The 24,912-nt window shown below is 39.0% G+C and overlaps 1 protein-coding gene across 6 annotated transcripts in view; it reads right to left on the reverse strand.

Moving 5' to 3' along the window:
* Window positions 1-5,423: 5,423 nt before the first annotated feature.
* Window positions 5,424-24,912, reverse strand: part of LOC105465632 (solute carrier family 18 member B1) — a 30,645-nt gene continuing 11,156 nt past the window's right edge. For 4 of the 6 annotated variants that reach the window (XM_011714163.3, XM_011714165.3, XM_071096479.1 and 1 more), the window contains exons 5-14: window positions 24,320-24,467; window positions 20,864-21,020; window positions 16,137-16,273; window positions 13,217-13,318; window positions 10,283-10,374; window positions 9,045-9,140; window positions 8,191-8,265; window positions 7,098-7,191; window positions 6,952-7,001; window positions 5,424-6,393 (exon numbers count right to left, since the gene is read on the reverse strand). In XM_011714163.3, coding sequence (XP_011712465.1) covers window positions 6,327-6,393; window positions 6,952-7,001; window positions 7,098-7,191; window positions 8,191-8,265; window positions 9,045-9,140; window positions 10,283-10,374; window positions 13,217-13,318; window positions 16,137-16,273; window positions 20,864-21,020; window positions 24,320-24,467 — 1,018 coding nt within the window. In that variant the 3' untranslated portion in view covers window positions 5,424-6,326. Of the gene's footprint in view, window positions 6,394-6,951; window positions 7,002-7,097; window positions 7,192-8,190; window positions 8,309-9,044; window positions 9,141-10,282; window positions 10,375-13,216; window positions 13,319-16,136; window positions 16,274-20,863; window positions 21,021-24,319; window positions 24,468-24,912 lie in introns of those variants that run through there. The other 2 variants (XM_011714164.3, XM_071096480.1) reach the window with 2 other exon arrangements.

The following is a 24,912-nucleotide window of genomic DNA, read 5'->3' on the forward strand; positions in this document are numbered from 1 at the left end:
ACTCTGGGGCCAGAATGGCTGGGATTGAGCCACTACCTAACTATGTGAGTATGAGCAAGTTTTGTGCCCTCTCTGTGCCTCAGTTTCCCCTATCTGCAAAATGGTGATATGTGCTGAATAATTTTTGCTGTTATTACTATTGCTTCATTCCTAGAAGATGGAGGCCCAATTACAAGGGCCATGCCCAAGGCAGCTCTGACCCAGATGTGGCTGACATACCTGCCTGCCCTTGGTTACTGTCTTGTTAAAAGAATGTCAATGCATCTACTACTTTATTTTTGCATTGTTCTGTCTGTCTCCACAAAGTCTTTCAAGTTTCCTCTCTTCCAGATCAACCTGATCTGAATGATTTTTCCTAAAATTATGAACTTAAATTCTGTTTCTACTTGCTAATCTTGATGGCATTCCCTCCAATCGTACCGTAGATTCTCTTTCCGATCAAAAGCTTTCACTCCACCTATTTCATGCACCATTCTATTTTTTAAAAAACACGCTCAACAACCTGCTATGTAACTGGATTACTCACACGTTGCTGTTGGGAATGTAGGGTGGTACAGCCACTCTAGAAAACAGCTTAGCAGCTCCCTGAAAAGTGAATCATGGCTCCACTCCTTTCCCGCGCTGGGTGGCAGCCAGGCAGGGAGGCAGGGCAAGATCATAGCACCTCCTTTACCCTCCTTATCCTTCCTCTGGGGATGCCTGACAGGACAGGAATTTAGAGGCCCCCAGTAGGGGAAGAAATTCTTTACGAGTTATTTCTTCAGTTTCTTATAAGCTAAACCATTAACCACAGTGACTACCTGCAAAAACAGAATAATGGAAGTCTGGCATTTGTCTGCATTTTTTAAACACCCCAAAATGTGAGTCTTATGCCATAGTTCTACTGAATGGAGTTTGTTTATATGGAAAGATCAATTCATGAACAATATCAAATTGGAAATTCTCACTCTTCTGAATCATCTCACCAAAGTTTTCAGTGCTGTGTTATAAGAAATTCCTACAGCTATATGAAAGAAGAAGCTGTGGGCAGATCTTAAGATAATTTAAGATATTAAAGATAAATTTAATAAATTTGTTATTAAGATAAATTCTTAATTCTCACAGTTATGTGAATGAAGAAGCTGTGGGCAGATCCTTCTTTCCCATGCAGTTCTTTCCAATTAATAGTGTTGCTTTACTACAATAATACTGTTTTTTCAGAAGATGCAGTAGCAAGCATACAATTCAATGCCGTAGTTCTCTTACTGCATATGATTGCCTACTTCCTAATTCACATCCCTGTCTCCCTCACTAAACCATGTTCCAGAACTACAGGCTGGACCTACCTCACTAACAACCAAGACACGAACAACCAAGCCATTCGCATTTTTATCAGATAAGTAAAATAAAGAGACAAAAGCCAACCAATAAATATGATGATAGAACAGAAAACAGTAGAAGAAAAAGCATAGCTAAAAGTTCTGAAAATATACGGAGAAGAAAAGGTATTAGTACTATTCTCAAACGAAAAATTTATCTCCACTGGTTTTAATTATCTTAAAAGAAAAAAAAGAAACCTACCTGTATTTATGCAACAACTGATTTCATGGCTGTCATTTTTTAAATTTACAATAAGGTTAATTGACTGGTTTGGTACTCAATTTTTGTCTTGACTGATAAACACTTACAAATGATATACTGCTTTTTGTGTCTGGCATGCTATTGTTGACCTTTTGTCAACATGAAATACACTCTGAATTGTTTTAGTACTGATGATAAAATTGCACTGAACTACAAGTCAAAATTTGTTATGACATCATGTTTTCCTAGATGGTCCCTTGTAATACTCAACTATAAGTAAGCTGGGATTAGAAGTCCGGCTGTAGGTTTTCTAAAAGAAACTAGTGCAAATATTTAGGAGTTGCAAGCTGCTCTTAACAAAGACTGGCTGTGCGGACTTTAGTTTCCTTTGTTAATACTTTAAATAACATTTTAGCTTCTCCATGTAAATATGTTGTGTCTGAGCCTCCCCCTCCTGTGGGTTTGTTTCATAAAACAGGGTCATGTGACAGTGATACCAAAGAAAAGGTGAGTATCATGGGACTACCCTGTGGATAATTTCCTTCTGATATGAATGTGTAGAGATATTTCTCAATTATTAATTGCACTTAATGAAAATTAATTGGCTATGTAAGAATTTATCACCCACGTCTTTTCCAGCTAGGTTAGAGATGGTATCTGTGACATATTTAAATCTTGATCATTAAAAAATAAGTAAATAGGTGGTTTTTTTTTTTCTTTTTTGAGACAGAGTCTTGCTCTGTCGCCCAGGCTGGAGTGTAGTGGCGTGATCTCCGGCTCACTGGAACCTCCTTCTCCCAGGTTCAAGTGATTCTCTAGCCTCAGCCTCCTGAGTAGCTGGGATTATAGGTGTGCGCCACCATGCCAGGCTAATTTTTGTATTTTTTGTAGAGACGGAGTTTCACCATGTTTGCCAGGCTGTTCCTGAACTCCTGACCTCGGGTGATCCGCCCATCTCGGCCTCCCAAAGTGCTGGGATTACAGGCATGAGCCACCATGCCCAGTCAGATATTTAACTAATGTATGATATTTAATATTTATTGTCAAAATCAAGTTTCTTGTCTAAAATAAATTAGTTGAAAACAAACAAACTAATCATGCAGTTATCATGCAACCCAGTAGTTGTATTGCTGGGCATTTATTCCAGGGAAATGAAGTCTTTTTTTTTTTTTTTTTTTTTTTTTTGTTTGAGACAGAACCTCTCGCTATCACCCAGGCTGGAGTGCAGTGGCGCGATCTCGGCTCACTGCAACCTCTGCCTCCCAGCTTCACGCCATGCTCCTGCCTCAGCCTCCCAAGTAGCTGGGACTACAGGTACCCTCTACCATGCCTGGCTAATGTTTGCATTTTTAGTAGAGACAGGGCTTCGTCGTGGTAGCCAGGATGGTCTCGATCTCCTGACCTCATGATCTGCCCACCTCAGCCTCCCAAAGTGCTGGGATTACAGGCGTGAGCCACCACGCCCGGTGAGAAATGAAGTCTTATGCTTGGTACCCCACCCTCTACCCTAGCCCCTGGCAAAAAAACCAAAAAACCTGTTTCTAAATGTTCATAGCAGCTTTATTTGTAACAAATAAAGTAGTATTCCATCGTGTCATATAGCCACCCAATGGAATACCACTCAGCAATTTAAAGAACTGAACTACTGATACATGCAACAATGCCAATAGAATCAAGGGCATTATGCTGACTGAAAAAAGTCAATCCAAAAAGTTCCATACAATACGATTTAATTTATACGTTTCTTAAAATGACCAGATGATAGAAATAGAGAATCGATTAGTGGCTGCCAGAAGTGAAGATGGGAGGGAAGTGGATGTGGCTACAAAAAGGCAACACGAAGAATATGGCGATGGGAATGTTCTGTATCCTGGTTGTGCTATTGTACTATAGTTCTGCAAGATGTTACCATTGGGGAAACTGGGGAAAGAATACTCATGATATTTTTCTATTATTTCTTACAACTGCACGTGAATTAACAATTATCTCAAAATTGTTAAAGTTTAATTTTTAAAAACGATCTGTAATTTGTATTTATCCTTTATAGTTTTCTTTTGGATTGATTTACGTATCATATTATAATGTATAGTTTGCAATATGATCTTAACATAAAAGATACCTTTTATTACTAACATATTCCACATTTGGTTATATAAAAATTCTCATTATTAAAAAGGTTCCTTTAAGCTACTCAGTCTCATTACATTTAGAAGACTATAAATATATAAAAATATAAACACATACACAGAGATTTCCCTTGATAGTTTTGACCTACCTTTTGGTTTCCTTGTTCAAAGTGTTCTTTCCTCTGTCTTTTCTCATATTTTAAAACTTTTCTGTCACTTATCTTTTTTTTTTTTCTTTTTTTAAGACGGAGTCTTGCTCTGTCACCAGGCTGGAGTGCAGTGGCCTGATCTCGGTTCACTGCAACCTCTGCCTCCTGGGTTCAAGCAATTCTCCTGCCTCAGCCTCCCAAGTAGCTGGGACAACAGGCGTGCACCACCATGCCCAGCTAACTTTTGTATTTTTAGTAGAGATGGAGTTTCACCAGGATGGTCTCGATATCTTGACCTCGTGATCCATCCACCTTGCTCTCCCAAATTGCTGGGATTACAGGTGTGAGCCACTGCTCCCAGCCCACTTATCTTAATACTTGCAAAATTTCAAAATGAGAAAGGGGTAAATTTGGTTTTGTATGTAGCATCTTTAAATACAATGCTATCCAAAGGAAGTATTGAGAGCAGTGTATTGGGAATGGGAATGAAGGAAATTCTCTCCCCAGAGAGCCGGTGCAGGGGGCCAGGGTCACATTCTGTCCTGGCACTGCTCTGGGAAAGGAACTGCAGGCCATTTGTCCTCCTCACATTGGATCACACTCTGTAGGTTCAAGAGTGAAAGGCTTGAGGGGACAGGGAAATGAAGAGATCACAAGACAGATGTACATCCAGTCTTGACACTCAATGCCAGGCAGTCTTCCAAAGCCATCCTCTCCAACCCTTGGTATTGTCCTCCTTTTCCATATTTTTGGTTTTGGTGGTATGCAATGAAAAACCATGGCGGCTTGAACTTTTGCCACTTCAGGATCCATTTTGCTCCTCTTTTTCCCCAATTCACTAGCAGTCACCACCATCCACCCACACCCTCAAGCCAAAACCTAGGAGTCCTCCTAGATTCTTCTCTCCTCCCTCCACATCAGCACATTCTGTTGGTTCCACTCCCAGATAGAGCCTTTTCTCTCCATCACCAACTCCCTGGTCCAAACCATTATTGTCTCTCTCAAATCTTCCGAGGTTCCCCCTCCATTCCCATTTACCATCCCTATCCCCACCCACTCACTGTCCACATGCAGACAGAATCAGATTCTGGCATCACCTCCAGTTTACTAGACTCCAGCCAGCAGACCAAGCCTCATCTTTGACCATGTCAAGCCCTTGTGCACATACTACGGACTGTCCTCTGTCAGAATGAATGAATGGTGGTTACATTCTACTCCTTCAGATCGCAATTCAAAGGTTGCACTTCCATGGACTTTTTCAAATTAGGCACCCACATCTAAACAACTCTAGCCAACTGCTCTATCACATCACCATGTTTTTTTTTTTTTCCTTCTTAGCATTTCTGTAAGATAACTGGAGAGTCTGATATTTACTTGTTGTTTGTCTCTTTCACCAGTATAAGGTACATAAAAGCAGAAATTGTGTTTATCTTGATCACAGCCAAATCCCTAGCATCTGGCACAGTGTCAGCCCAGAGAAGACATTGAAAAGATATTTTTGAATGAATACATAAAACCATTTCTTCTTTTAAAACATTACTGTAAATGTGGCTACTACACCATGAAAATAGGTCAAGAAGCATGAGAGTTACACAATAGACATTTATTCACTTTAACAACATCATGGATTTCACACGAAGTTGGAGGAAGCCCTTCCCTAACAAAACAAGCATTTGCATTAGGGGAAGGAGGCTGACCTGCTCTAGGGATGAAATACATCTACCAAGAATATGGATAAAAACAAAAACAAAACAGATGGCAGAACCAAAAAACAGAGACATTAAAGGAAATGAACAACGTTATACCAAGTAATGTTTATAAATCCAGATCATAAGTGAACGTAAGTTACAAAAATGGAAGTTGTAAGTATTGTTATTCTTGTACTTTTCACACAAACAGACTTTTTAGAAACGTTTAAAGCCAGGGAGTGCTAGAGAGTTTCTGTATGGCAGGCAAGAATTCTTCCTTTTGAACAAGACCGAAAAACCTCAGGACAAAGAGAAAGTATATCTTTTAAAAACTGATTTCATAGTAATGTTTCTATATATTTTGAAGCACCTTTATATATTTAGAGCATATCAAATTAGTTCATTTATTTCCCTGTTCATAAAAAAGTACATTCACAGAATTAGTGTACTCAGAATAAAAAATAAACAGAGGAAATGAGAACTAACTCAAGTTAATAACAACATCTTCAAGGACAAGTTTGGTCACTTAAAAACTAAGTTTTGTTTTGTTTTGTTTTGCTTGTTTTTAATTACCTCTTTCATACTTAATATTTCAAATATAGCTAGTTCAGCAGGACTGCTTTTCAGTATCATAGTAAGTACAACCCAATACAAGATCATCCAAAAACACGTTGACACTTCCAAGACACTGGCATGGGGTCCACGGAGTTTTGTGCATAAAATTTTAGAAACCCTTCCTACAGTGATGTTTAAGGCCAGAAGCATTTATTTCTCAACTTTGTATCAATCCAGGATCCATCAGACTAGGTTTCATTAGGCAAGAGAGTAGTTCGTTCCTCCTCCGTGCTGAGGATGTTTTGAGATTTAGACCTACATTGAAGGAAAGAGATGAATATCAATATTTCTCATCTTAAACACAAACAAACAAACAAACAAACATAAAACCAGTACCTGTATCTCCATCCAACTATCTTTTTAAAAAAGTATCTACTGCCTGGGCGCAGTGGCTCACGCCTGTAATCCTAGCATTTTGGGAGGCCAAGGTGGGCAGATCACTTGAGGTCAGGAGTTTGAGACCAGCCTGGCCAACATGGTGAAATCCTGTCTCTACTAAAAATACAAAAATTAACAGGGCATAGTGGCCCACGCCTGTAATCTCAGCTACGTGGGAGGCTGAGGCAGGAGAATTGCTTGAACCCAGGAGGCAGAGGTTGCAGTGAGCTGAGATTGTGCCACTGCATACCAGTCTGGGTGACAGAGCAAGTCACCATCTCAAAAAATAAAAATTAAAAGAGTATCTACACAACTGATGAGCCTCAGAGTGCCTAGAAATCCACAGACTGGAAGAATAAATGTAAAATGTTATTTATTTTCCACTTGCACTGGCTAACTTTTAAAGAGAGAAAAAAGCCCCCAGATTGACCATACCTTCTTCTCCTTGAATACTCCAGTAGATAAAACAAGCCCATGGCTAATCCCTTAAACACAATTAAAAGTACTGATTAATGTGAATTTTCCAAGTCAAGTTTTTCCACAAATATAAGGAAAATGAAAATAAAAGACTCATTACTCACACTTATCAGAGCCCATAGACCTTGTATAGCTGCTGCCCATTCAAAACCAATTTTCTCATACAGAAATCCACCCAGCGTTGGTCCTAAAAAAGCACTAACAACAGAAAGAAGAAAAAGTATTCAATAGTGCAAAAAATAAATAATTACTTCATAAAAAGCTACATGATCCTTCAGTTGTAAGTATTCATAAAATTGGAAGATAAGTACCAAAGAAAAAACTAATTCCTGGACACAGCATTCAGTAAAAGAAAATAATTCTACCTGATAATGACATTCAAAATTTTTTAACAATTGTGAAATTATTACTGCTTCTGAAAAGTAGATGGCTTACATCAAAATAAAAAAGATGAAACAGGTTTAAAAAATTCTTTATATTATTCTATTCTCAGTATTTGCAACTAATATAACTCAGTTCAAAACAATATATTACATTGGTTAGCATAGTTACCCTTCTGGTAGAAGGTAAAAATAAGCAAATGAATAATAAATGAATAAACTGTAAAAATCAGAGACATGTTTCTATTAAAGGAACTTATAAATATCACTTAAATAAGATAAAGTATATGAAACCATTTTGACTAAGTATTAAACTGTTGGTATAGGCATTGATTGTTAAGTGAGAGGGTATGGATTAGAACTCTGGCTTTCCCCTAGAGGAACTGTTTGTCTTTGAGAAACTCATCTGATCTCTCAGTGTTTCAATTTCTTCATCAACTAAAATAGGGATAGTATTAATATTTTCCATCTTGCAAGTATGAATGAAATTAAAGGATGCTGGGCACAGTGGCTCATGCCTATAATCCCAGCACTTTGGGAGGCCAAGGCAGGCAGATCACCTGAGGTCAGGAGTTCAAGACCAGTCTGGCCAACATGTTGAAACCCTGTCTCTACTAAAAATACAAAAATTAGCCAGATGTGGTGGCTGGCACCTGTAATCTGAGCTACTCAGGATGCTGAGTCAGAAGAATCTCTTGAACCCGGGAGGCGGAGGTTGCAGTGAGCCAAGATCGCACCATTGCACTCCAGCCTGGGTGACGAGAGTGAAACGCCATCTCAAAAAAAAAAAAAAGAAAGAAATTAAATGACTACTCACCCGATTGACCACATTGCACTGAAAAGACCTGATACAAGTCCCAATGTACTTAATCCCTCTTCAAACCCATTTTCACTGCAAAAAGAGACATGAGTGTATCCATTATTAAAAGGAAAACCTGTGTGAAAGAAAAATTGTATGATAGATCAATTAAGATAAACCAAGGATAATCTGGAAAAAACCAACAGCAAGAACACTCCACTTCTGAGATAAAAAGCAAATCTAATTTAAAAGAATTTTCATAGTTCCATTTACTCCATGATTTTCTAGAAATAATTTTTCTACATATATATGATATTAAGAAGCATGGCTTGTTTGCATTAAATACTTATAAAAATATACAATTAAGAAATTCTTAAAATGAGATGAAGATGGAAAGAGAACAAAGACAACTTTAAAAAAACAGAGATAGCTCCTTATTCCCATGAGAACTATTGAACTGACCCAGCACAGCCATAGTACTTAGTGTTCATCATCACACCTATTAAACAAAAGAATGATGACCAGGTGACACATGCTGGTCACTCTAGGCTCTCTCATGGACCTCCTCCATGAAAGAGGAACAATGCTGAGACCTATCTGTTTTGCTTTAGCTTTTCAAAATTACATACATACTGAGGCATACATCAAGCCAGATATCTGTCCACGACCCATTTTAGCTACTAATGTACTATTATCATTTCTATTAGTGTATTATTACTATTTATATCATGATATCATATGCTACAGAATCATGAAGATTTGACATTGGGGCAAAAATATCCAACATGCTGCAAAATTGAGAAATTCAAGAAAGCCTGTGATACTCACTACTTATTCACAATACAGCTCTTCAAGCAATGGAAGTAACTTACTGTGCACAACTGAGAATTTCCGGGAAAGTTGGAATTATACTCATTCCGGCAGAGATGCCATTTACAACTAGTATCAGCACCAGCAGCCAAAGCTGACTGCAAAAGGGTTTTGGAGAAAAAAAATACAAAAAGAAAAACATTAGCATTTTAAGAAACACAAAGCTTAATGCTAAGGAAGTGAGGATCCCAGATACGTTATTTTCACTGATTATGTGCCTAGTCTCATTTCCATTCCCATCTAACCCATTTCATTCAGTTGGAGTGCCTTTTAGCTCCTTACAGTATTTGTTGGGGCTGGGGGAAATTCATCCTGATATCTCCATCTTTTTGGTCCTTTGGTTATATATATCACATGTCTGGAGCCAACCTGGCTTCTTCTCACCAAACAAAATCCCTTCAAAATTAGTGAAAATGTCAGTACTAATACTGTTCTTTCAATCACTTGGCTTTGAACTTCAATTAATTTAAAAATGGCATAGAAGGAAAGAGGTAAAAGAAGAGTCAGGAAACACATTTGTTCCATATGAGGAGACTATGCCAGTTACTTAATATATGTTACCAGATTTAATCCTTGTGATGTAAGTACTATTATCAGCTCCTTTTTGTAGATGAGAAAACTGAGGCTCTTGGAAGTTAAGTGGTTTGCTTACTAGTACATGGCAAAGCCAAAACCTAAACTCAAGTCTGAAGGACTCTGAAACCCCTTCCTTTCCATATTACTATGTTTTATCCCAGAAGTACCTGAAAAGGTCTAAGAAGTTCAGTTTATTTTAGCAACAAAATTACATTAAGCAATTTAGTTGTAATTACATTAAGCAAGGTTTAATAGGCAGCTACTACATGCTAAGGATGATACAGAGACAAAAACAGATTTGGTCCCTGCCTCAAGGAAAAAGAATAGAAAAAAACAAAAAATATATTCTAAGAACTATCAAGTAAAGGTAAGTAGCAACAAATTCTATTTTAAAAATAAAGTATAAACAAGTAGGTACAATTGAAATACAGGAGAATATGCATTTTTGTCATTTGAGACAGATTTTATGCATTTTTTTTCTGCTTCTCCCACTGCTAGCTTCTAGTAGGGTAAAATATTGTCAGCCTAACAATTCAATTGAGTACTACAGTTAATTATTTAAATATTAATGTTCCAAATACTAACCTATACCAGTGTTAAAACGAAATTTTTTGAAATAATTCCTAATGTTATTTAGCCAAACATACAGAAGAAAAAAAACTACCTTTTAATATGCAAGACTGGGACAGGCCCTAAGAGTATGTAGCACCCAGCCGTGATTAAGTTGCCAAACACCAGAAGCCATTTCCTTAGAGGCTGGTAAGGAGAAAGAGAGTCAAAATGAGTCTTAGAGGCAAAGACCCTCCATAATCAAACAATATAAAACAATAGTAAAAAACACAAATCATGATATTCAAAAACCCAAATACAATGAAGAAAACAAAACTTTACATTTATTTATTATTTATTTTGTAATTTTTTAATTTTATTTTTTATGTTTTTGAGACGGAGTCTTGCTTTGTCGCCCAGGCTGGAGTGCAGTGGCAGCGCGATCTCGGCTCATTGCAAGCTCTGCCTCCCGGGTACACAACATTCTCCTGCCTCAGCCTCCCAGGTAGCTGGGACTACAGGTACCCGCTACCACACCGGGTTAATTTCTTTTGTATTTTTTTAGTAGAGACGGGGTTTTACCATGTTAGCCCGGATGGTCTCGATCTCCTGACCTTGTGATCTGCCTGCCTTGGCCTCCCAAAGTGCTGGGATTACAGGAGTGAGAAAATAAAGAGATGAGAAACTCGCAAGCAAGGACAATATATAACAAGACAGAAAGTGAACAAAGGACAAAGATTTCTTAGCAGGGGAGTGTATTGCAGATCAGATTTTGCACATGATGAACTATTACAAATATAACAACAAAAAAACTAACTATAAAATGCAATGACCAGCCAGGCGCGGTGGCTCACACCTATAATCCCAACAGTCTGGGAGGCCGATGTCGGAAGATTGCTTGAGCTCACAAGTTTGAGACCAGCCTAGCCAACATGGTAAAACCCAGTCTCTACTAAAAAGGCACAAAAATTAGCCAGGTGTGGTGGTAGACATCTGTAATCCCAGCTACTCAGGAGGCTGAGGCAGGAGAATTGCTTGAACCTGGGAGGCGGAGGTTGCAGTGAGCCAAGATCATACCACTGTACTCCATCCTGGGCAACAGAGCAAGATTCTGTCAAAAAAAAAAAAAAAAAAAAAAAAAAAACCAGTGACTACAAAAAAACCCCTACCAGGTATTAATAGTTACAATACCTAGAAAAATCACATCATTAAAAAATTACCTGCTAGAGACTGAATGCTTATATCCCCCCCAAATTTATACATTAAATCTTAACATCCAATGTGCTGGTATCTGGAGGTGAGCCTTTGGGAGGTGATTAGGTAATGAAGGTGCAGCCTTCATGAAGAGGATTAGTATCCCTATACAAGAGGCCATGAAACTAGGCCGCATAAAACTTAGAAACTAGGCCTCATATAGAAAAAATTAACACCAGGTGGCTCTGGATAGGGTCCCACCCTGCCTCGATAGGGTCCCACCCTGATAGGGTCCCACCCTGCCAATTCCGGGAAACAACCTCATGGGGTCCCACCCTGCCAATTCCGGGGGTCCCACCCTGCCTCCTGCCTCGAAGTTCCCGGAATCAGCAACTCCAAGAAAAAACCTCATAAGGTCCTGCTCTAACCAATTAGCATAAGACACCTTGCTCAGGCCATAGACAGACCCAATTACCACGCGCCTAAAGCTTTGTTTGAATTTCGCGCCCTAAGCTGTGTTTGAACTTGTATTTGCCTATATAAACAGCCTGTAACAAGCAGTCGGGGTCCCAGGGCCAACTTAGAGCTTGGGACCCTAGCGCGCTAGTAATAAATAACTCTCTGCTGTGAATCTCGTGTCGGTGATCCTTCGCGGCGACCCCTGCCCAGGAGGGAATCGACAGTTCGGTTCCAACAGCCACAGAGAGCTCCCTTGCCTGTTCCATCGTGGTGAGGTTACAGTGAAAGAAGACAATCTGTGCGCCAGGCAACAGGCCCTCATCAGACATCAGATCTACCAGTGCCTTAATCTTGGACATTTTGGTCTCCACAATTGTGAGAAACAAATTTCTATTGTTTATAAATCCTCTCAGTTTGTGGTATTTTGTTACAGTATCCTGAATGGACTAAGATCGTATCCACTAAAATTATCCCTTATAAACTACTTGAATCAGGACAAAAATTACAGGGGTGCCATATCCGCTCAGTTAAGTAAGATTATGTCTGAAAACCAAGCTCCAAACACTGTTTAAGATACTTGCTTTTGGACATCTGGGTTACTAAGTATTCCACAAGTAAATCAGTTCTTGATAAATAAATATGCAAATGAAATGAAGGGAAATGCAAAATATAAGCTCTAAAACCACAGAAGTTTAAGATTTGACTAGCAGTACTAATTCTGTGCTCTCATCATCTGTACCGAATGGTTTAAACCTGGTTGAAAGAGAACAGAAGGGTATTTTTTTTTTTTTAAACAGAAAGGCTATGAGATAACCAGTCCATATTTATGTGGTCAATTTTTTCACTCACACAGAAAATCTAAATTATCTCCTCCTAAAGAAGAAATCTCTCAATTTGATCAAGTCTGTAATAGCCTCTAGGACTTTGCCCTATTTATTAAGATCAATCCTTTTTTTTTTTTTTTTTACATCGAGTTTTTTTCTTTAGAGAGTCTAATCCAGGAGCCGGATGTGGTGGCACATGCATATAATCCCAGCTACCTAGGAGGCTGATGCAGGAGGATCACTTGAGACCAAGAGTTCAAGGCTGCAGTAAGCTATGATCGCGCCACTGCCCTCCAGTCTGGATGACAATGTTGGGGGAAGAAATTAGAAAAAGAAAGTCTAATCCAATTTTTTTTTTTTTTTAAGCATAAGACTCTTCCTCTTTTCCCAGGTGAAGCAATTTAAAGTGAATTGGTTTAGTGTGATAGCTGACCCTTAGGGTGATAGAAGATACTGCAACCTCTCCCTAGTCCAATTGAATATATCAAGTCTAACCAGTTCCAAAGGAACAATTGGAAAACCACTGCTCTAAACATGCAAAAGTGACTCAAATATAAATTAAGTGTACGTACTGGCATTTTATCACTTAGGAGACCAAATAGTGGTGAAGAGATGGCATAGGACAGTGCCAGACCCAGGAATACTAGTCCCACATATCCAGCTGGTAAATTAAACTGTAAAAGAAATCCTATATTAAAGTCACATAATTAAGTCATTTTTAAGTAAACATCCCTCTTTTCCTTCTACCATTTCTTTAGCTCTTATTATTACCATGAGTCTATTAATAATATTCTGCACTGTCCTAATTTTCATCTTACCTTTGAAAATGCACTACTTTTTCTCTATGGGAGGACAACCTAACCAGAAGTCAGAAGAGAAGATTTTTTGCTTTGTAGCCTTTGGCATTAAACATACTTTGCTTCCATAACTCAGAGTACTTTTATATGTAAATTAATGTTTTGCAAACTTCAATGTGCATAAAAATTACCTGGAGAATTTGCTAAAAGAGATTCTTGGATTCCAACCATAGGGTTTCTGATTCAGAAAAAGAGGAAAATAAATTTCTAAAGATTTCTTAGGTTGGAGTTGGGTAATGGGATGGGCCGCAGCACTTCAACCTGAAAAGGGGGCAGCAGTGGTGAGGCACCACCAATAGCCCTGAGGGAGTCAATGTCTGATGTAAAACTGGGTGTGGTGGCGCATGCCTGTAATCCCAGCGTTTAGGGAGATTGAGGCAGGTGGATCACTTCAGGTCAGGAGTTTGAGACAAGCCTGGCCAACATGATGAAACCCCATCTCTACTGAAAAATACAAAAATTAGCCTGCTGTGGTGGCGCATGCCTGTAATCCCAGCTACTCAGGAGGCTGAGGCAGGAGAATCGCTTGAACTTGGGAGGCAGAGGCTACCGTGAGCCGAGATCATGCCACTATACTCCAGCTTGGGTGACACAGCGAGACTCTGTCTCAAAAGCGAAAAAAAGTTCTGATATAGTCCATCATCAGCCAGAAACAAGAAGGGCCTATACTACCTCCCATACCACAAATGGGTCGGTTATAGTTATCTTCGAGGAAACCTCCTGTCTTCCTCATCTTTTTAAAATAAATTACATTTTCTTGAGAAACAACAACAAAAAAGATTTCTTATAAGATATACACAAACAACTTGGATTTCCCAGAGATTAGTTATAGATTTTTTTTCATTGTTTAGACACAACTTCTTTTTTTTTTTTTTTTTTTTTTTTTTGAGACGTAATCTCGCTCTGTCCCCGGGCTGGAGTGCAGTAGCCGGATCTCAGCTCACTGCAAGCTCCGCCTCCCGGGTTTACGCCATTCTCCTGCCTCAGCCTCCCGAGTAGCTGGGACTACAGGCGCCCGCCACGTCGCCCGGCTAGCTTTTTGTATTTTTTTTAGTAGAGACGGGGTTTCACCCTGTTAGCCAGGATGGTCTCGATCTCCTGACCTAGTGATCCGCCCGTCTCGGCCTCCCAAAGTGCTGGGATTACAGGCTTGAGCCACCGCGCCCGGCGACACAACTTCTTAAAAGCACAGAAAAACAGCTGAAAAATACAGGTTGTTGACGATCTAAATGGACTGTGTCAGTATAATCACAAAACATTTTTCTTATGGGCGTCACACGTATCCGTGTGAAGAGACCACCAAACAGGCTTTGTGTCAGCAATAAAGCTTTTTAATTACCTGGGTGCAGACAGACGAGTCTGAAAAAGGAGTCAGCAAAGTGAGATGGGGTGGGGCGGTTTGATAGGATTTGGGTAGCTAGTAGAAAATTACAGTTAAAAGTGGTTATCTCTTACGGGCAGGGGTGGAGGTCACAAGGTGCAGGGTGGGGAGATCATAAAACTCATTGCCCAGGGGAGGAATGTCACAAGGTCGATTGACCAGTTGGGGAGGGGCAGGAACAAATCACAATGGTAAAAGGTCATCTTTTGTGGTTCTTCAGTTGCTCCAGGTCATCTGGATGTATACGTGCAGGTCACAGGGGTTATGATGGCTTAGCTTGGGCTCAGAGGCCTGACATTGGGTAACTTACGGTACTCACTGGCTAAAGGCAATATTATATTACTGTCTAAATCTTGGACCAGGCACTAAAATAACAGTCTCCAAGTTTACCTGTGAAGTTCCCCAAACTGTCTTCAGTGATTTCAAGGGGTAGTGTAAAATTATAAGAAAAATTAATTTTAATCTTTACATTCTATGATCAGTAAATGTTCAGAAAGCATTTGAAATGACCATATTAGCAACTTTATTGATATTAGAAAGTATACTGAAACTTAAGTTTCTGTGCTATTTTAAATCTAGTACCTCAAAGTCATTATGGGCCGAAGTTAGTCATTTTTGCCTTTTATCAACACATATTAATTGTTCAGTGTAATTAACTACCACACCTTGTAATGGACTTCACTGTGTCAGTAATAATATTTTTTCAAAAATATCTAAGAACAAATTTCGATGACTTCAAACTTTTAGAATTCAACATTTTATTTTTTAGTTCTAGGGATACTTGGTTCCTTTCTCAAATCCCAGAATAATACAGTCCATAGTCATCTGATTATATGAAGTAGCCTAAAAAGTCAGTAGACCCAGGGGGGATCTGTTACAGAAGAAGCACATCTTACATCAAATGAGCTACTGTGTACCCCTAATGTCTCACTGCAATTCAAACAAAAAGAGGAAAAGTATCCTTGTTAAGCAGCATGCATGATGCCTGAGCTAGACCTACAATGACATGAGCAAGGTCTTAGAAAGAAGGAAACTAATGTTTTGGCCACTTAGTGAAAGACTTCTTTCATTTTTACTGAATCAGATCCCTAGTTCACAGGCACAGCAGAGATGGACAGGCTACCTCGGTGTGTAGTGCCCATTCTGCCTCCTTCTCCCAGCCACGCAAGGGTCTTTCCACAGAGCAGGGCCCAAGAACAAGCAGTTACATCCACCTGCTACAACGCAGCACTCTTCAGCAATCAGGCAACTTACCTTCTCCAAAACAAAGAGAGACAGAGTAGGATCAAGGAAGCCAAAACATGAGCTGAGTGAGTTGATGACGAAGGCTATAAGGCCAACTTTGGGTAAAGCAATCAGTTTCCAGAATGAGTGTTCACCTGGATCAGACTCTTTGGGGAAAAAAGAAAAAAGAAAAAAAAAATCAAAGCAATTAAAATCTCTTAATTTTAACTCATTTGGAAAACTGGTAAGACCATCTTTATCTGGTAATCAACACAACTCACCCTCTGAGTTTGCCTAAAATTGTATACAATCTACACTTGCATATAAATTATTCAAACCTAGAGGCCACATTCAATTTATCAAAAACAATTTCCCAAATTAGAAAGAATCAACTGGAATGAGAGTGTGAGGGAAAGAAGGAGTCTTAGGTTACAGGTTGTAACTATTATACTCATCCTGGCCAGAGATAATATCAGGTTTAGACATTGTATTAATCTGTTCTCACACTGCTAATAAAGACATACCTGAGACTGGGTAATTTATAAAGGAAAGAGGTTTAAGAAACTCAAAGTTCCACATGGCTGGGGAAGCCTCACAATCATGGTGGAAGACGAAGGAAGAGTAAAGGGACACCTTACATGGCTGCAGGCAAGAGAGCTTGTGCAGGGGAACTCCCATCTATAAAAATATCAGATCTTGTGAGACTTATTCACCACCATGAGAACAATATGGGGGAAACCACCCCCATGATTTAATTACCTCCACCTGGCCCCACCTTTGACATGTGGGGATTATTACAATTCAAGGCGAGATTCGGGTGGGGATATAGCAAACTCATATCAGACATGAAAGCTTTTTTATTTTTAAGAGATGGAGTGTATTGCTCTGTCACCCAGGCTGGAGTGCAATGGTGTTATTATAGTTCACTGCAGCCTCTAACTCCTGCACTCAAGTGATCCTCCTGCCTCAGCTTCCCAAGTAGCTGGGACTACAGATGTGCACTACCTCACCCAGCTAATTTAAAAATTTTTTAGAGATGGGGTCTCCCTACATTGCCCAGACTGGTCGCAAATTTTTGGCCTAAAGCGATCCTCCCACCTCAGCCTCCCACTTATGGATGTGGAAACTCTTTGATGGCCATGACAGCCTTCATTTATCCCCATTTCTCCCACAATATCCTGCACAGTTCATTAGTCTATAAATACTTGTTGAATCACGATCAAATATGGAGCAAAGTGCAAAAACATCATGAAGTGTGGTTCAACTATTTTAAGTGTTATCCTTAGATTTTTTCAGGATATAAGAGATAAAGTGAAACCTTGGTGTTAGTTTTTGTTTGTTTTTGTTTTTTGTTTTTTTGTTTATGTGTGTGTGTGTGTGTGTGCTTTTTTTTTTTTTGAGACAGAGTCTCACTCTGTCACCCAGGCTGGAGCGCAGTGATGCGATCTCGGCTCACTGCAACCTCCGCCTCCTGAATTCAAGCAATTCTCCTGAGCCTCAGCCTCCTGAGTAGCTGAGATTACAGGTGCACGCAACATGCCTGGCTAATTTTTGTATTTTTAGTAGAGACGGGGTTTCACCATGTTGGTCAGGCTGGTCTCGAACTCCTGACCTCCAGACCCATCCACCTTGGCCTTCCAAAGTGCTGAGATTACAGGCATGAGCCACCGTGCCTGGCTGGTGTTAGTTTCTTAATTATGAACCAAGTATTCAATGGTGAAATAAATCTGAGCACATCCTTGATGCTCCTACAGAAACTACAGGATGTAGTTGGACTTAGAAAGAGGAGAAACACCACTGTGTGGCTCAGTGAGGTATTGCAGGCAGGGAGACAAGTTGGTGTGATTTTTGAATTGTATATACTAAGGATATTTAGTCACTTTTAAACTAAAAATGATAAAAGATTCCAATTTTAATTGGTTACATTTATTGTGAAAGTAAGAAGTATTATGTATTTATGGTAAAAAATAAATCATTATTGCATAATAGTCCCTGTTCCTAAAATCCAGGGTGAGAAAAGGAGTTGTCATAGTGAGAATATATTAAAACATCCATGAAAATGAAACATAATTAGTATAATTAAGCTGTTGAAGACCAAGTAATGAAAACTTGGGGTACTTGCTTGAAGGGACATGACTCCCTGGCTGACAAAACCTGCCACAGGAAGTTACTGTTAGAGATGGGGAATAGGGTTGTCCTCAAGTGTGAGGGGGCAGGAAAAATGCTGAGCACTATGGCACTACCTACACCAGATCTAGTCCAGTGATCGAGAAGGTTTAGAAAAACTCCCCAGAAAAGGGCTGGGCACAGTGGTTCACGCCTGTAATCCCAGCACTTCGGGGGGCCGAAGTGGGTATATCATGAGGTCAAGAGTTCGAGACCAGCCTGGCCAACATGGTGAAACCCTGTCTCTACTAAAAATATAAAAATTAGCCAGGTGTGGTGGCACAGGCCTGTAATCCCAGCTACTCTGGAAGCTGAGGCAGGAGAATTGCTTGAACCTGGGAAGCAAAGGTTGCAATGAGCCAAGATTGCGCCACTGTATTCCAGCCTGAGCAACAGAGCAAGACTGTCTCACAAAAAAGAAAGAAAGAAAGAAAGAAAGAAACCCCTCCGCCCCCCAAAAAGGTAATAAAATCAAGTTTTGCAGGATAAGTAAGAGTTAGGTAGAGTGGAAGAAAGATATTCCAGATCATATGGCTCTTCTACTTAAATCTAACAATAGGCCAGGCACAGTGGCTCACACCTATTATCCCAGCACTTTGAGAAACCAAGATGGGAGGATCACTTGAAGTCAGGAGATCGAGACTAGACTGGCCAACATGGTGAAACCCCGTCTCTACTAAAAATACAAAAATTACCCTGGTGTGGTGGCATGTACCTGTACTCCCAGCTACTTGAGAGGCTGAAGCATGAGATTTGCTTGATCACAGGAGGCAGCGCTTGAAGTGAGCCAAGATTACACCACTACACTCCAGCTGGGGTGACAGACTCCGTTTCAAAAAAAAAAAAAAAAAAAATCTAACAATAGCTCCCAATGGCTTTCAGGATAAAGTTCACATTTCATGGATTTAAGGATTTTTTATTTTAAAAAATAAGTAAAAATTGTCTCTATTTATGGTATAAAACATTATATTTTGATATATGTATACATTGTGGAATAACTAAATGAAGCTAATTAACATGCTTTGCCTCACATACTTTTTTTTAATGGTAAGAACACTTAAAATCTACTATTGACAATTTTCAAGTGTACAATATGTTGTTATTAACTATAGTCGCCATGATGTACAATAGATCTCTTAAACTTACTAGACCTTAAAGATTTTAATAAGATAATTGACACGTCCATGACTCTATTTTAGAAGTATTTTTTTTTTTAGAGCAGTATAGGAGGGGACCTGGTGAGCAGATATAATGAATGATTCTTAGCCACCCAATGCTAAAGCCACATCGTCTATGGGTCTAAAAGGTGGTAAAGAAATGGGCAGAACTTATAAAATAAAAAATTCTGCCAATATCAGTGATTTTTAAAATTTATTTGATTTTCTAGCATCATCTATCTATAAACTCTTCTAAAACAATAACTTTTTTTTTTTTTTTTTTGAGACAGAGTCTCACTCTCCTGCCCAGGCTGGAGTGCAGTGCCGTGATCTTGGCTCACTGCAACTTCTGCCTCCTGGGTTCAAGCAATTCTCCTGTCTCAGCCTCCTGAGTAGCTGGGATTACAGGCATGTACCACCATGCCTGGCTAATTTTTGTATTTTTAGTAGAGACGGGGTTTCACCAGGTTGGCCAGGCTGGTCTCGAACTCCTGACCTCAGGTGATCTACCCGCCTCAGCCTCCCAAAGTGCTGGGATTACAGGCATGAGCCACTGTACCTGACCAAATAATAACAATCTTTAAAAGTAGTATTAATTGGGAATACTTAAATCTACATTTACAGCCTTAATATTATCAATCCTAGAGATTTTTTTTAAATACCAGTTTATAATTTTTTCGGGGGGGCGGACACAGTCTCGCTCTGTCACCCAGGCTGGAATGCAATGGCACAATCTTGGCTCACTGCAACCTCCACCTCCTGGGTTCAAGCGATTCTCATGCCTTAGCCTCCCAAGTAGCTTGGACTACAGGTGTGCACCACCACGCCCAGCTAATTTTTGTACTTGTAGTAGACACAGGGTTTCACCATGTTGGCCAGGCTGGTCTCGAACTCCTCTCCTGGCCTCAAGTGATCTACCAGCCTTGGCATCCCAAAGCGCTGTGATTACAGGCATGAGCCACTGTGTCCGGCCCAGTTTATAATTTTTTAAAAACACTATTAAAAGAGAACACCTGAATCTACATCCTTGTATCTGAGCTACTCTGTGAAGACAGCTGCAAGGACCACTGGGAAAGAAGGATGGGCATTATTCTCTTAGCTTATAGCCTTCTAGGAACACTGGGCTATGTGTGGCCCACAGAAACTTCTGGCTTTGATATTTAGTTTAGTCCAAGAAAATCTCTCATAGACACAGCATATGGTAATGGTTTATGATCAGAAGTTAAATATTTGCTAGCTCTAAAGGTTGGAAAGAATTTTTAATTTACAGAAATTCATATAAACTAATTGCCTGCATTACTGAAAAAATAATCAGTTATTTTTAAAAGCTACTTTTGATTATATAAAATAAAACAATATCTGGTAAACTGGTCTCTTACAAAGGTATAAACATATATTTAAGGTTCTTAAAATGAGTCATAAGTGTGGACTTACCATAATTGGGTAAAATATACATATTCAGTGGTACCATCAGCAAAACGATGCATCCCAGAACAATAAAGGGCACTTCATAGCCAAAGGACTGATATAAAAAGCCACCTACAGGAGGACCTAGTATTAGCCCCAGTCCAGAAAACGTCTCAAGACTTCCCTTAAAATGAGAAAAAGAAAAAATCAGTTTAAATATTTCATTTGAAGAATTAACAAGGTACTATCTAAAAAAACGAAATTCTGTCTTCTTCATAATTTACATACACACACTCCCAAGATGGACTCAAAATTTAAATGCACATATTGAAATCATAAAACTATTAGAAAAATAAAATATGGGAGTATTTAAAAAATTGTTATCATAGGGAAGGTATTGTAATTGTGACATAAAACACCAGAATATAAAAAAGATTGACAAATCTGATTACGTGAAAATATGAAAACTATGCATAAAAAAAATCAAAAGATAAATGAAGAACAGAGAAAAAAATGGCAAAGAACTAATTCCCCAAATACATCATGAGAGCTACAATGAGGAAAAGAAAAATGGGCAAATGCTATAAATAAACTGTTGACACATAGAGTGGAATACAAAGATATTTTGGAAGTTCACCCTCACTTTTTAAAAGAAATGAAATGAGCAAATTTAAACCACAAGATACCAATTTTCACCTATTTCCTATCGAATGCTCTATGCTAGCAAGTGAACACCAGTAGGCAATTTGGCAATTTGGCAAATTAAGGCACATATCTCATGACGCAGAATTCCACTTGTAAGAAACTAACTTATAAGTATAGACATGTAGATGTGACATGGTATGTATATAAGCTTATGCACTATAGCAGAGTTTTGCAATAGCAAATGATGAAAATAATCTAAATATTGATCAACGATGTAAGTAAACCAGGTTATATCCACACAGTGAAATACTATACAGCCAGTAAGAAAAGTAAAGAGTAAGAAAGTTCCTTATATGTAGGTACAGGAAGATCTCCAAGATGATTTCATTGTTGGTGTAACCAGTGAGGTGCTGAATGGTACATATGGTATGCTACCATTTGTGTAAAGAAAAAAGAGGGATAATGCAATAGTCCTGTCCAAGTAAAAAAATAAAAAGAAAAAAGGGGGAGGGAAATCATGCTCTCTCGCTTGCGCTCTCTCTCTCTTTCTCAGTGTGTGTGTGTGTGTGTGTGTGTGTCAGTGTGTACATACATATATGTGGAATTTCTCTGGAAGAAACCTACAATATCTGTTGCCTTCTCTAAGGGGATGGAGGGCTGGGCACCTGCACAACTGGTGTGTATACAAAGGCTGAGTAACAGTTATATGTAGAATATATTTACTATATTCTATGTTCCCTTCTGTAACTTTTGAATTTTGTACAATATAAAATTATTTTGTTTAAAGTTAAACAAAACAATGCTATGGAAAAAAAGGGTTTACTACTATAGATATTGCAACATTTTAAATCAATCTAGTTTTTAGGGACCTTAAACAGAGATCTGTGGCTTGCAACCTTATATCTTCAGACCTTACAGAGTACACAAAAGTATTCTATTAATAACTTTCAACACTTCAAAAAGAAACTGAAATTCTTTAATCACAATAAGGCCATCCAGATCAATTACCATGTTAGTGTGTTAGCTGTTGGCTGCAATTTTATACAGAAACTTGGTATAGCAACACTGGTGTCTCTTGCTGATCAGAAGATCCAATGGACTATTATCATTATCGTAGGAATTTATTAGGTAGCGCTTTCCAGAGTGTTCCACAGAATACCAGCTCTTTAAGAGATCAACAAGTCTTGTTTGTTTGAAAAAATAGTTCCAGCCAGGCGTGGTGGCTCACACTCATAATCCCAGCCACCTTGGAAGGCCAAAGTGGTAGGATTGCTTAAGCCCAGGAATTGAAGACCAGCCTGGGCAACTCAGCAAGACCCTGTCTCAGAAAAAGAAAGAGAAAGAAAGAAAGAAAGAGAGAGAGAAAGAAAGAAAGAAGAAAGAAAGAAAGAGAAAGAAAGAGAGAAAGAGAGAAAGAAAGAAAGAAAGAGAAAGAAAGAAAGAAAGAAAGAAAGAAAGAAAGAAAGAAAGAAAGAAAGAAAGAAAGAAAGAAAGAAAGAAAGAAAGAAAGAAGGAGGGAGGGAGGGAGGGAGGGAGGGAGGGAGGGAGGGAAGGAAGGAAGGAAGGAAGGAAGGAAGGAAGGAAGGAAGGAAGGAAGGAAGGAAGGAAGGAAGGAAGGAAGGAAGGAAAGAAAGAAAAGATAGAAAAAAGTGGTTCCATAGTTAAAGTGCGTTGTAGAACATCTAATAAAGTAATCCTGCTCCAGGATTTTCAAGGTCTGAAGACATTAATGTGAACTAGGCATCTCTAAGTTAGAGGCAGCAGACAGCACTCTCCAAACCTGCTTAGCCATAAACCCTTATCTTACAGGGCATATCAACAGACTAGTGTTCTTCTGAGCCCTTTCTCAGAAAAATATATTTTTTTCCTCCCTTTCCAGAGAAATATATTTTCTGGAAATGTAAATTGTATACCTGCCAAATGGCAACAGAATCTAACATAAACCTATCCAGCTATATACATAAATGCTTAACAAAAAGTGGGAATAAGTATTTACACAGCAAAGCGTTTACCTGATAGTAAAACTTTTCAAACTACAGTATTAAATGAGTAAATAAGGGAGTCCTTGTTACTAAGCTGATTAGATTCTGAAGTCTAAGAGAACAATTAAACGCTATAAGGGCGCCATACAGACTCTGATATGAGTCTTTCAGAAGCGCATGGGCCCAGAGAGAGAGAGCTATAATAGAAAAGACTTCTTGGGGTTTAGAGAGGCAGCTGCCTATGGATGGGATGGGAATCTGATATGTCACTAATACCAGTTCTATAAGCATCTAAGCAGTATACAAAAACACATGTCAATATGATGCCACCAGGATTTGGATTTTTACGTCAAAATGCAAAAGCATCCTCAGATAGACAGTGCAGAAGCACTTAAGGACTTTGAGATGATTTCTAAGATCCCGTGCATAAATCTGGGGAAAGCGGAGGAAGGACTTTAGTATTAATTGATTATTTTGCCACTAGGGATAACTCTTTTTCTAAGGCAGAGGAATGCTTCAGGCAGCTCAACCACAATCTAGGCTACAGGTAGACAGCAAAAAAAACTACCAAGGAAATTTTTTTTTTTAAGTGGTAAAAAGAATGACTGATTTGGACCACATTTACCTGTCAAACTGCCCATTCAGGGAATTCTAAAACCAGGAAGAGCACCCAAGTAACACCAGTGTTACATTTATTGACAGGCTTGCTGCTAGTCGAACTCGGGGTGAAAGGCAACAATAATACAGAGAGTACAGAAATGCAAGTATAGAAGAATGGATCCCAGCTTTAACTTGGAAGGGCAAAGATTTGGGCCTACGCTCAAAGGAAAGTGGGAAATACTTATAAAATACATACCAATACTGTAGCCACGTTATTTGGAAAAGCCTTTGCCAGGATAGAAGAAGATGCAGTCACTGCTGCAGCAAAGCTAACTGCATCCATTACTCTCACTAGAAAACACATAGCAATAAATACTGGTCCATCTGGAACTCGGTCCAATACACTAAAAAGGAATAAGACAATTCTCAAATGCCAAGCTAGTTTTCATTTCTTTCCTTTTTAACTGTACTCACTAAAAAGAGTAGTACCTCACCCATAGTTATTAGAATAAATCACTTTAGAATATAATTTTTTAAAAGAGTTGCTTTGCTGTCTTTTCAGTAGGAGAAAATTACCCTTTTTCTTTTTTTGGTAACAATTTGAGTCATAACAACAGCTTAGTTGCCCTGTTCTGCGATATAACTGGTCCCCCAGATGATAGTACCGAATAAACCTTTCTAGAATATGTAGAATCGGTGTGGTGACTTATGCCTGTAATTTCAGCACTTTGGGTGGTCGAGGCAGGCATATGCCCCGAGGTCAGGAGCTGGAGACCAGCCTGGACAACATGGCGAAATCCCATCTCTACTAAAAAATACAAAAATTAACTGGGCATGGTGGCAAGCACC

The sequence above is a fragment of the Macaca nemestrina genome, chromosome 5 (genome assembly GCF_043159975.1).
Source record: "Macaca nemestrina isolate mMacNem1 chromosome 5, mMacNem.hap1, whole genome shotgun sequence".
Classification (NCBI taxonomy): Eukaryota; Metazoa; Chordata; class Mammalia; order Primates; family Cercopithecidae; genus Macaca; species Macaca nemestrina.